General features: G+C 46.6%; 1 protein-coding gene across 3 annotated transcripts in view; it reads left to right on the top strand.

Moving 5' to 3' along the window:
• AHRR (aryl hydrocarbon receptor repressor) overlaps positions 1-13,153 on the top strand; it is a 142,061-nt gene that overhangs the window by 110,198 nt on the left and 18,710 nt on the right. For all 3 annotated transcript variants that reach the window (XM_054018575.1, XM_054018574.1, XM_054018573.1), the window contains 3 exons: positions 8,031-8,120; positions 8,817-8,946; positions 11,565-11,698. In XM_054018575.1, the coding sequence (XP_053874550.1) occupies positions 8,031-8,120; positions 8,817-8,946; positions 11,565-11,698 (354 nt within the window). The remainder of the gene's footprint in view (positions 1-8,030; positions 8,121-8,816; positions 8,947-11,564; positions 11,699-13,153) is intronic.

The raw sequence follows: 13,153 nt of genomic DNA, 5'->3' as shown, positions 1-13,153 counted from the left end.
AAGGGAACTGCTGGGTGCTGAGCACTATTAAAAATCTCACCCTTATGGGAACTGAGCTCTTGAAAACGTGGCCCCACAATGCATGAGAATTAATATATCTGTCCACTGTAATGTTCATGTTTTTAATAAAAAAAAACAGTTTGAGGGAAGAGGAAAGTAGCAGTATTATATATATACAACTTTGATCTCAAACAATCTCAATGCTTTTTACCAATTGATATATACACCATATGCAGGAATTAGTTAATCCAGCTCTGAAATACAGTCCCTCTGTGGTGACAAAGTGTCATGGGGGTCCTGGGGTAGGGAAAGGTAGTCAAAATTAGACAAATCTAGATTAGGTATGACCAGAGTTAGTTTGTGTAATGTACTTCATTTATATCTGTTCTTATTTTTATATGGATATAAATGAACTTGTTGCTTACGTTACCTGGCATAATATTACTCTACATATATTGTCTTCTTTAATATAATATATGGAGATATACCAATCTTATAGAACTAGAAGGGACCCTGAAAGGTCATCAAGTCCAGCCCCCTGCCTTCACTAGCAGGACCAAGTACTGATTTTGCCCAGATCCCTAAGTGGCCCCCTCAAGGATTGAGCTTACAACCCTGGGTTTAGCAGGCTAATGCTCAAATCACTGAGCTATCCCTTCCCCTTTTACTGTGTATTGGTTTATGATATCAGTGCATTAAGTTCTATTGCTTACTCCCCTTACTTTAAATATTCCTTATTTTATTTATATAATTATGCCAACATAGTATTTTGTTAAAGTTTTTGAAAAATTGGTTACATTTTAGAATATATATAGTATTTATATAGTTATATAGTAATTGTACTACAGTTAAAGTGTTACCCACAATAGTTATTTTTCTGGTTAGAGGATTTTGTATTAGGTACATGTATCAAAAATATATATTCAGAAAAGTTAGTGTAATATAGTTTGAAATTAAATGGGTGACAAGTAATTTGCTCGTGTCATTAACCTTCCAGTTATATGAATTAGTAGTAATCCCAAGTATCATAAAGGTTAACTGCACTGTTATTACATTTTAATTAGTCTTTGTATTAAGTGTAACCAAAAAAGGTAAGTTTAAAAAAAGGAGAGAGAATACGTTTCAGGTCATTATCCACTATGTCATTCTAAGAAGGAGAATGCTCTTGCTGAAAAATTATGGTAACTATCACAATGTATGGGGGAGGGGGAATTAAAATGATATCTTTACATTGTGATAGGCAGGGGAAACAAATTTAGTATCAGACTTTGTATTAAGGGCTTAGGACTGAAATAATTAACATCCTACTATTCTTCTTCGAGTGATTGTTCACGTCCATTACACATTAGGTGTACGCGCGCCGCGTGCACGGACGTCGGAAACTTTTTCCCTTAGCGGCTCCCGTCGGGCCGGCGGGGCCCCCTCCTTCCCGCCAGAGCGGCGCCCCGCTCCAGGGTATATATATCCCTGCCGACCCGACCCCTCCAGTTCCTTCTTACCGTCCGTGGCGGCGTTGGAACAACTCTGTCTCTCGTCTGAGAGTGTCCCTTAGCAATAGTCATTAGTGTTATCTAGCAGTTATCAGTTAGTTTGTAATAGTGTTGAGCCAGTAGTTAACAGCTCATTAGGGTACTTAAAGTTCCTGCCGGGGTTGTTTGTTCAGCCCCGGCACCGGCCCTGGGCGGCGGTGTATGCCACACGCCCAAGGCTTCAAGGCTTGTGCCACGTGTCGCAGGCCTATGCCATTGAGCGACCCCCACGCTTCGTGTCTCCGTTGCCTGGGGGAGGCTCACCAGAAAGAGCGCTGCAAGATCTGCAAGGCCTTTAAGCCCAGAACTAAAAAAGAGAGGGACTTTCGCCTTAAGCAGCTGCTCATGGAGACGGCGTTACAGCCCTCCACTTCGACGGCACCGTCTGCCTCCGTGCGGAGCGCCCCGGCATCGGTGCGGGAACCGGCGCCGGCGGGTCACCTGAAGCCCGCGGCACCGACCCAGCGGGGAAATACACGACGCTGATCGTCTTCGCCGGCGAAAGCGAAGGGCCAACCTAAGGCCCGAGGACGCTCCCCGCACAAGAGGGCGGGACCGGTAAAGACCTCGAGTGCCCCTAAGGCCGATACGGCCCCAACACGGACCCCGGTAGTGGCTCCGGCGCCGAAAGGCCCGTCGAGCCCCGGGATGGGCGCGTCGAGCGAGGATGAAGGGCTGGAGGAGCTCGTGGAACAGCCCTCCACTCTGGACGCATTTGAGGCAGCTAAGGACCTCATTGCTTTGTCCGTTGAGGCCCTGGCACGCGCTGAGGGCACCCCGCCGATGCTGCCGCGCAGAGGCAAGCCGGCGATGGTGCGCCCATCACGGTCGCCGTCTCGGCACCGCTCCAGGAACCGGTCCCGGTCGAGCTCCGCCTCGGTGGACTCCTGGTTGCCCTCGGCGCAGGAAGCACCGCAGCAGTCGGGCTTCAACAAGCGGTCGGCACCGACTCAGCAACCGAGCACGAGTCGACACCGCGAAGCGTTGGCGGTTCGTTACCCAAGGCTGACCAGCCGTAGCCGTTCCCGGTCCCGCGATCACCGGTACCGTTCCAGGTCCAGGTCGGCGAGGCGCTATTCCAGGTCCTGGTCGCGGAGGCGCTACTCCCCAAAACCGGACCGGCACCATCCTACGGCTCCACCGTGGCCTTCCAGGTCACCGTCCGTGGTCTCGGGGACTGACTCAGACCGGTACGGCGGGTATGCCCATAGGTCACAGGCCAGCAGGGACTACGGTCGGTCCCAATGGGGCCAACCGAGCCAATGGCCATTCTGGACACCCTGGGCCTACCACCAGCAAGGGCCCCCATCGAGGGCCTCGAGATCCGGGCCATCCGGGTACCGATCCCGCTCCCTGCGGCACCGTCCGCCATCGTATAGGGAGGCAACGGTCTCTAGACCACCGGAGCGGGAAGGAGTGGACTCGGCACCGAGTACGGTGCCGTCCCAATCCCACGCTGCGGGTCAGGCCGCAGAGGAACAATTGGCTGATGCCGGATTGCAGGACAATGAGGATGGGCAGAAGGCCCCGACCTCTTCCTCCTCGCCAGACGAGGCGGTAGCGGGCACACTGGTGTCCGGCCCTCCCCCGATTGACCATCGGGCACACCAAGACCTGCTTCGCCGGGTAGCCCTCAATCTGGGCTTGCAAGCGGAGGAGACTGTAGAGCAGGACGACCCCATGGTCGATATCCTGAGCCCAGAGGGCCCCTCCAGAGTCGCTCTCCCGATTATACGGACAGTACAGTCCAACTATAAGACGGTGTGGCAAACACCGGCCTCCAGTACGCCAACTGCAAAAGGCATGGAGAGGAAATACTTCGCCCCATCTAGAGGGTTTGACTTCCTCTTTCTACATCCGTCCCCCTGTTCGCTGGTGGTCTCGGCGGTCAACGAAAAGGAGCGGCATGGCCAGCAAGCTCCTGCCCCCAAGGGCAAGGAAGTTAAGAGGTTGGACTTATTCGGGAGGAAAGTCTATTCATCTGGGGGTCTTCAACTGAGGATCGCCAATCAGCAGGCGATTCTAAACAGGCACAATTTTAACTCTTGGGCATCAGTTGCCAAGTTTAAGGACTCCCTCCCACCTGACGCGCATCAGGAGTTCACGGCCCTGGTGGATGAGGGAATGGCAGTGGCCAAGACCTCATTACAGGCCACACTAGACTCAGCCGACGCTGCGGCTAGAACAATTGCGTCGGGAGTCGTGATGAGGCGTTCGGCGTGGTTGCAGGCTTCAGGTCTCCCGCCAGAGGTGCAGACCACGCTGCAGGACCTCCCGTTTGAAGGTTCGGGCTTGTTTTCCGACCAGACGGACGCCAGGCTACATAGCCTTAAGGACTCACGAGCGACCCTTAAGTCGTTGGGTATGCACACTCCGGTAACGCAGCGTAAGCCCTTTAAACCCCAGCCGCCACAAAGGCAATACCACCCTCGCCCCCAACACGAGCCGTACCGCCGTCGAGGCAGGGATAACAGGCGGAGACGTAACAATACGCCTAACCAGGGCCAGAGTCACGGCCAGGGCAAGCCACAGCCAGGGAATAAACCAGGCTTTTGAAGCTACGCCCGAGGACAGCGTACCATATTCCATACCGGATCCTCCTCTGTTTTTCAAAGACCGCCTGTCCCATTTCTACCGGGCATGGTCGCGCACAACATCGGACCAATGGGTCCTGCGCACAGTGAAGGCGGGCTATACCCTCCAGTTTTCCTCACCCCCTCCCTGCCATCCCCCTTCCCCGTCCCTCTTCAGGGACCCTTCTCACGAGCAACTTCTCACGCAGGAGGTTCAGACCCTTCTCGCTGCTGGAGCAGTAGAAGAGGTCCCAACAGACCTGAGGGGAAAAGGATTCTACTCCAGATACTTCCTGATCCCCAAGGCAAAAGGAGGCCTCCGTCCTATTTTGGACCTGCGCGATCTAAACAAGTTTCTGATCAAAGCTCGCTTCCGTATGGTCTCCCTGGGAACTATTATCCCATCCCTGGATCCGGGGGATTGGTATGCTGCCCTCGATATGAAAGATGCCTATTTTCACATCGCAATCAATCCAGCTCACAGGCGATTCCTGCGCTTCGTTGTCGACCAGCGCCATTTCCAATTTACGGTCCTGTCCTTCGGCCTGGCATCAGCACCACGAGTGTTCACGAAATGCATGTCCGTGGTAGCAGCCTTCCTTCGAAAGAGAAGGATGCGTGTGTTTCCGTACCTGGACGATTGGCTACTCGCGGGCAGGTCGGAGGCCGAGGTCCGATCTCACGTGACGCTGGCCTTGCAGACGTTCGACAAGCTCGGCCTCCGGGTCAACATGCCCAAGTCCACGTTAGTCCCCACACAGAGGCTGGACTTCATAGGTGCAACCCTGGACTCGGTAACCGCACAAGCGAGCCTACCAGAGGCACAGTTCATGTCAATTCACAGAGCCGTAAGCTCGGTCCAAAAGTTCCCCACGACAACGGCAAGATGTTGCATGCAGCTTCTGGGGCATATGGCAGCTTGCACACACGTGGTAAGACATGCCCGCCTGAGGCTCCGGCCTTTACAGTTGTGGTTCGCCCACACGCATTGCCCCAACAGAGACCCATTGGATCAAGTAGTCACGATCCCAAACCAGGTGCTCGGCTCGCTACGCTGGTGGCTCGATTGCCAACAGGTATGCGAAGGGATCCCCTTCGCTGCCCCACAGCCCACTCTGACGTTAGTAACAGATGCATCGGACCTGGGTTGGGGGGCGCACCTGGGGGAACTGCGGACCCAAGGGCTGTGGTCCAGAGAAGACAAGCTGCTTCACATCAATCTGAAGGAGCTAAGAGCGGTTCGCCTCGCCTGTCAGACCTTCCGCGCCACCTTAAAAGGTCACAGCGTGGCAGTCCTGACGGACAACACTACCACCATGTTCTATATAAACAAGCAGGGCGGGTCCCGGTCTTCTCCCCTCTGTCACGAGGCACTCCAATTATGGAACTTCTGTATAGCCCATGCGATACACCTCATCGTGACGTATCTTCCGGGGATTCAAAACGGCTTAGCAGACCGCCTCAGCCGATCCTACCGAATGCACGAATGGACGTTGAGGCGAGACGTCCTGCATTTGATCTTCCGGAGGTGGGGCTTTCCCCGGGTGGATCTATTCGCCACCAGGGACAACAGCCAATGCCCTCAGTTCTGCTCGTTCCAGAACCTCAGCCGGGGATCATTAGCAGATGCTTTCATGATCCCATGGGGAAGGAGCCTGAGATATGCCTTCCCTCCGTTCCCACTCATACACAAGGTTCTCCTCAAGACCCGCAGGGACAGGGCGACGATCATACTTATCGCCCCGGCCTGGCCACGCCAGCATTGGTTCACGTCCCTGCTGGAACTGTCCATAGCCGATCCAATCACCCTCCCCCTCCATCGCGACCTAGTCACGCAAGACAAAGGTCGCCTACTCCACCCGAACCTGTCTTCGCTACATCTCATGGCATGGTATCTCTCTGGCTGAATGATGCAGAACACAGGTGCTCTCACCAAGTTCAGCAAATCCTCCTTAATAGTAGGAAGCCCTTTACAAGAGCGACCTACCTGGCAAAATGGAAAAGGTTCTCCCACTGGTGTGAGCCTCAACGCATACAGCCTTTACAAGCCTCAGTTCCGTCGATCCTGGACTACCTACTGCACCTCAAGAATCAAGGGCTTGCGCCCGCCTCAATTAGAGTTCACTTAGCCGCTATCTCGGCCTTCCATCCGGGAGAGTTGGGAGTGTCAGTGTTCTCCAACCCCACAGTGGCCCGATTCCTCAAGGGGCTGGAAAGGGTGTTTCCCTACTCGCGCCCGCCTGTCCCGGCGTGGAGTCTGAACCTAGTCCTAACAAGACTCATGAGTCCCCCCTTTGAGCCCCTAGCCACTTGCTCCCTCACGCACCTCTCGTGGAAGGTGGCGTTTCTCGTGGCCATCACATCGGCCAGAAGGGTATCGGAATTGAGAGCCCTCTCTTCGGAACCACCCTATACAGTGTTCCATAAGGATAAGGTGCAACTGAGGCCGCACCCCAAATTCCTCCCAAAGGTGGTATCACAGTTTCACATGGGGCAGGACATTTGCCTACCGGTGTTTTTTCCTAAACCCCATACGGACCCTCACCACCGCAGCCTACACACCCTGGATGTCCAAAGGGCGTTGGCATTTTACCTGGAACGGACCAGGCCGTTCCGCAGAACACCCCAGCTGTTCATTGCTATTGCGGAACGTATGAAAGGCTTGCCTATCTCGACACAGCGCTTGTCGGCATGGATTGTGCATTGTATACGCACTTGTTATGAGCTCGCCAATATTCCGGCCCCGGAGATCCGGGCCCACTCGACTAGAGCCCAAGTGTCCTCAACGGCCTTCTTGGCGCAGGTCCCTATCCAGGAGATCTGTAAGGCAGCCACCTGGTCGTCCGTACATACGTTCACAGCCCACTACGGGATCCATCATCAGACCAGAGAGGACGCGATGGTCGGTCGGGCTGTGCTACAGTCAGTTGTACCTTGACTCCTACCCACCTCCGATGGTAAGCTTGGGAATCACCTAATGTGTAATGGATGTGAACAATCACTCGAAGAAGAAAGAACGGTTACTTACCTTCTGTAACTGTTGTTCTTCGAGATGTGTTGTTCACGTCCATTACACTTCCCACCCTCCTTCCCCTCTGTCGGAGTCTCCGGCAAGAAGGAACCGGAGGGGTCGGGTCGGCAGGGATATATATACCCTGGAGCGGGGCGCCGCTCTGGCGGGAAGGAGGGGGCCCCGCCGGCCCGACGGGAGCCGCTAAGGGAAAAAGTTTCCGACGTCCGTGCACGCGGCGCGCGTACACCTAATGTGTAATGGACATGAACAACACATCTCGAAGAACAACAGTTACAGAAGGTAAGTAACCGTTCTTTACTAACCAGAGGTTACATATTTCTGGCAATACATATGTAATATTCAAAACTTCTGAGCTATTTAAATGCCTAATTATATTTGAAACTATTATAGCCTCATGTTGATATGCAGGAATTTAATTCTGGGTTATGAAAATCGATCCCCCTATATCAAGATGAGAAGATACACCCATGTGTTATTTTTCTTTAGCATTTGATAAATATTTGATTAGCCCATCATTGTATAGGCACATAGTCTGCTCCTCTTGCACTGAGCAGCAACTTTACATCAGAGTCCTATAGATATCAATGAAACTACTCACTGTAAAGACAGAAGAAACTAGTCCATATGATGTAGCAGACAAATCAATGGGGTACAGATGCTGCCTGTTAACCTCACAGTCATAGGACTCTATTTTAGTAAAGCTAAATTAAATTAATAAATGTCTGTTCTAAGCAACACTTTAGTTTCCATCTTTCTGCTATGTGGTTATTCCATAATTGAGCACTAGGAAAGAAAATCTTAAAAAATATGTTAATAAACGTCATACCAATTTTACTTCTTGTATTTTGTCTTTTGTTGACTTTTATATTCTTTGTTTTATCTCCCTTCTCCCAGTCACTGAATGGTTTTGCCTTGGTGGTGAGTTCAGATGGAATGATATTTTATGCATCATCAACTATTGTGGACTATCTAGGCTTTCATCAGGTAAATATATATTAAAAGTATTTAGAATGCTTAATGTTGTACAATCTGTAATGGCTTCCTTGCTGTCATTTCTTTTGATACGCTCTCTAAAATCATGTACAGTACACTGTTTTGACATGTGCCTTTACAGTTGACTAGATATAAAATATAAATGGAATAAAGGTATATTTATGATGCAATTCCAGACTAGGATATTGTACTGTAATTTTCCTATTTTTATATTTTTATATTTTTTTAGAATTCAAGTGAATGTGTATTCTATGTAACATCCCAGAAGACATTTTGGAGCTATTCTGTTATTGTGAATCATTGGTAAACAAAGACATGAACTGTTACAAATATAGAATATATCCCCAATGCTCATCATTGTAATTTATCCCTTCAATTTAACATTCAGAACAAGCATTTTTGTAATAAATGCAAAAATTACCTTAATGCAACATTGATGGATATTTTGCACATGCACAAAAGTCAGGAAATTAAGAATTAAGGCTAAAAAGATCCTCACTACATTACTGTAGTTTAAAATAAAAAGTAAACATGTGAAAGTCAGGAAATTCAGAAATAATGTTCCTCAAGCAATCTTAGCTCTGACCCGATCCCCACCAACCATCCATCTAATGGGGATATAGAGATAATGACAGCCCCTAGCCAATGAACTTACAGCCTAACCATTGTTTATTGTAATTATTTCAGACTGATGTAATGCACCAAAATATATACGATTACATTCATGTGGATGATCGCCAAGATTTCTGTAGACAACTGCACTGGGCCATGAATCCTCCACAATTAGTGTCTGGACAACAATTGCAGACAGAAACAGGTGGGTTTGCGTAATATTCCTTAGAGAGATAGGAATTGTCATAGTGAATCCAGATCAGTGGTCCATCTAGTCCCGCAACCTGACTCTGATAGTGACTAGCGCCAGATTCCTCAAAGCAAGGTGCAGAAACCCTCAGAGAGGACAATTACAACATGATGAGCCCATGGGGGATGTTTCTTCCTAACTCTTGACAGTTAGAAAATGGTTTATGCCTTGAAGCATGAGAGTTTACATTACTTTTATTTTTTTCTGTCTAATGTAGCTGTAGAGCTTCTCATCATCCATATAAATGGTTAATCCTACTAAGCTCTTGTCTTTAAATAACATATCAATATTTCTCTCAGTCACAAAAATACAGTATGCAGAAGGTTTCTGAACACTATTACTACAGCAGTATCACTTTGTGCTGTAATCCCATTTGCTTTCTTACCCAAAGCTACTTGGATAAAAGACCTCTAAAGAACAAGCAGGTGCTGCAGTCCATTTTCCTTAATTCGATACTGTCCCAGCATGGTGTTAGAGCACCCTCTGCTGTTTAGAGGTGCTCTCTATCAGATGAGGCATAAAACAGAAATCATGTCTACTTCTAGGCATTAAAGTTCCCTTTCTCTAAGAATACAAGAGGGATGTGAACTCGAGCAACTGAGCCATGATCCTTCTCTGGTGACTACATTCTGTCACTCTAAATTTCTCCTGAAATTTTATCTGGATAAATTATTATTCATTCCTATGCAAAATTTCTGTGTAGTGTTGCTGTGCAGTTTAGGGCTGCTGAATAATTACCACATTTCACATCACAGGTGTCTGCGTTGTAGAGGTAAAGTGATCCCGCAGCATAGTCTAAACATCAGTTTAAGTTTAAACACTACATTGTGGGATTCTTTGGAATAAAAGTATCCATTGCTACTACTGTTAATAATTTGCACTTCTACGGTATTAAGCCGTTCATTAAAGGATTTTAAAGGACTTTATAGATGGGCACCCCTGGGAGGTGGGTAACTATTTTTATTCCCATTTTGTACATGGACAAACTAAGGTATGTAGTGGTTGTGACTTGTCTAAGGTAGTAATAGTGGTAATAATAATATTCCCAGTAAAACTTCAATATAGAGTTGAGGTTGAAACTTTATTGCCCTTTAAATACATCTTTTAACAATAATATTTGATTAATGAGAAATGCTAGAAAACAGAAAATGTTCAGTTAAGGTTTCAACTCTAGCCTTAGCTCAGACATGCCACACCTGCCCACCTTCCAGCTACAGACCAGAGAAACTTCTTAGCACATGAACATGAAGTCTGCCAAGTTTTTTTTTTATTTTTTTTTGTTTGTCCAGCTAAAAAAGTAAGAACAGTTTTTGACAAGTGAAAAAATGCTCTTTGTTCCCCAAGGCCTAAAACTTTCAGAGGAATTGAATACCCAGAACTCCAGTTTAAGTCAGTAGGAATGGTGAATGCTCATCTCCTTTGAAAAATCTGGTGCCTCAAATTGGGCACATAAAAATTGGAGGCACCCAAAACTAGTGATAATTTCTGAAAATTTTGGCCCCGCTTTCTCTGTTCTCCTTTCTAAACAACGTGGGTGATACTGTAACTACCTCACAGGGTTATTCACTGGAAATAACCCATTTTGTCAAGTTCCTGGAGTCTGCCATAATTTGGGTAAAATGTATGAAGTCCTTCAGACCTTTCACAAACTTAAAGTATACCAGACCTATGGCGAAATGTATATACATCACAGAAGGCTAATGGAGCATTAATAGTTTTTTCAGATGGGTAGGAAGAAACTTGCAAGCAGCACCATGAAGCAGGAGTCCATGGCTGGCTTTTAAACTCAGAGAATTTATGCAGGACTTGTAATTTCAAAAGCAGTCCCCATGAGGCTTATGATTTCCGCAGGAGCTCTTGCAGTCTTTGGAGAACTTTGTAAAATGTGGTCTCTTCTTTATAGAAGAAATAAATACCACTGAATGGAACAAAATGCACTAGGCATTTAACAAACTGTAAAAACAGTGTGCAGATATGAATTAAATTTGAACAACATTGTTTGGAAATTAGCAGTGATGAACACTTTGAAATTTTGTTCTAGATATGTACAGTAAAGAATTTCACTAAGTCTCAGAGTTCACACTTCTAGAGAAGTACTCGTGTTTCTTTTGAGAAATGCATACTGCAAAAACTATGCACTGGTGCCCATAACTAGTGCATGCTTTACGAAAGAACTCAGGAGGCAAGAGCTGATCTTTGGGTGACTGGTGCCTGTTAGCAGTGCCAATTAGCATGTTCTCCTAATGGTCTTCCTTTTTTTGTCTCTTTTTCTTTGAAAAGTCTAGCAAACCAAAATATGTTAATATAAGATTAATTTTGCTGAGTGAAAAATCACAAAAAGTCACAAAATATGAAAGTTTATGTTCCCCCAGGCAAATTAACTTAAGCTTATTGCACAGTTGTTGTTTTGTGCTGTTTGTTTTAATATCCTAGCTGATATTAATATTCATGATTGAATATTCACTACGAAATATTCTTTTTAGCAATTTCTTTAACTATGTGTTCAAATATGTACACAGAATTTTCATTCTGAGTTCATATAATCTGACCTATGTTACCCACATTGTTTGTAGGAGAAGAATACATTCTCAGTAAGTTGTTTAAGGCACAAGAGTGTGACAGCATGCCAACAGATTATTCTTCCTTTTTAACTCGTTGTTTCATCTGTCGAGTCCGCTGCCTGTTGGACAGTACTTCCGGTTTCCTTGTAAGTATAATTGTGTGAAACAAGCTGTGGCTGAGTAGCACAAATTTAAATGACCTCTTAAAGATATTTAAACATGATTGTATGAATTGCATGCACTGATATGGAAATACAATTTTTGGATGGCTTCTATTTTTGACTTTTTTTAATTAGTTGAATGTTTTTACTTATGATTTTGCATCATTGGAACTGTCCCAAATGACAGTCTTTATTAGTAAATGCACAGGTAGCACTGCTGTGGTTTAGGATCTATCAGTACTAATGTTGCAACTCCTATTTTAGGACACTGTAAACACTCAGTTAGAAAGTATGAAATTTTTGTCATTGTTCCAGTATGCAGCTGACTAGAACTTTATATAAGAAAATAACACAAGTAAGTATTGGGCATCCTTAATATACTTGATCTGTAATTCTTTAGGAAACCCATAGTATATTTCCATACATACTACTACTTGAATAATACTTTTCTATATTTATATTCAGTTTAAAAGTCCTGACCTCATATGTCTTCTCTTCCTCCATCCCACAAACATAAACATCATGACCAATGTCTCTACCTAGCAAAAATTAAAGAGGCAAAAAGTGACTATTCTGCTCAGTCTTTTTGTACACCAGCCTAGAAGCCTCCATTTTCCCCTTTCATCTCCCAATCAAAGAGGAAATTAAGATGAAAGATGAGGATTAAATGATCAGCTAAGAAGAACTCTGTAGAGAAAAGGCTGTGGTCCAAGATTTCCCTGAGCACTGGGCTCAAAGTTTCAGGCAAGGTGGGCAGAGTAACCCTATTTGCAGCACCTCCTTACCCCCTCGGTCTGAACCATAACAGGAAAATCCCTCCCAGGAAAGGCATCACAAAAATTGATGGGATTTGGGGGTTCCACGGCAATTTCTCCTTCCCCTACAACAAACTCACCCTCACCAGAACCTTCATTTTCCTACCACTGACTGACACTTTTTCTGTCACTCGTCTATCAGTTTGTAAAGGGTGTCTGTGAAACTCTTCTCCTGCTCTCACCATTCCCTCCATTTACAGGCAAACACTCTCCTTCTCCTCTAAGTCTTCCTCCTGGGTTACAGCACCCCTCACACCAAATGATATTTTTTCATGGCAGTCTGAATCTTCAGTTGTGTTCCCTAGTGTTGACTCATGAGATTCCTATCTGGCTTACTTGAAACAGGCCCTGCATTCTCTTCTCTGCTTTCTGTTCTACATCCTCAGAGCATGCGGTTCCCTCCAGATACTCCCTTCCTGACCCAGAAGGCTCTTCACTCACCTTCTTCAGCTCCTCCCTTCATGCCACACACACTTGTATCTATTCTCTAAAGTCACCTACAGCTTTGCCTCTGGAGAGAAGGACTGCCAAACACAAGGGATTTCCCTGCTCAGGACACTGAACCAGAGCAGAGTTTGAGTCCCCATCTTATTATGAGACCTGTAATTTCCAGCACCTTCTCCCC

This window comes from Malaclemys terrapin, chromosome 2 (genome assembly GCF_027887155.1).
Source record: "Malaclemys terrapin pileata isolate rMalTer1 chromosome 2, rMalTer1.hap1, whole genome shotgun sequence".
NCBI classification, from domain to species: domain Eukaryota; kingdom Metazoa; phylum Chordata; order Testudines; family Emydidae; genus Malaclemys; species Malaclemys terrapin.
The sequence above is the reverse complement of the archived record's forward strand: the minus strand, read 5'-3'. Positions and strand labels throughout refer to the sequence as shown.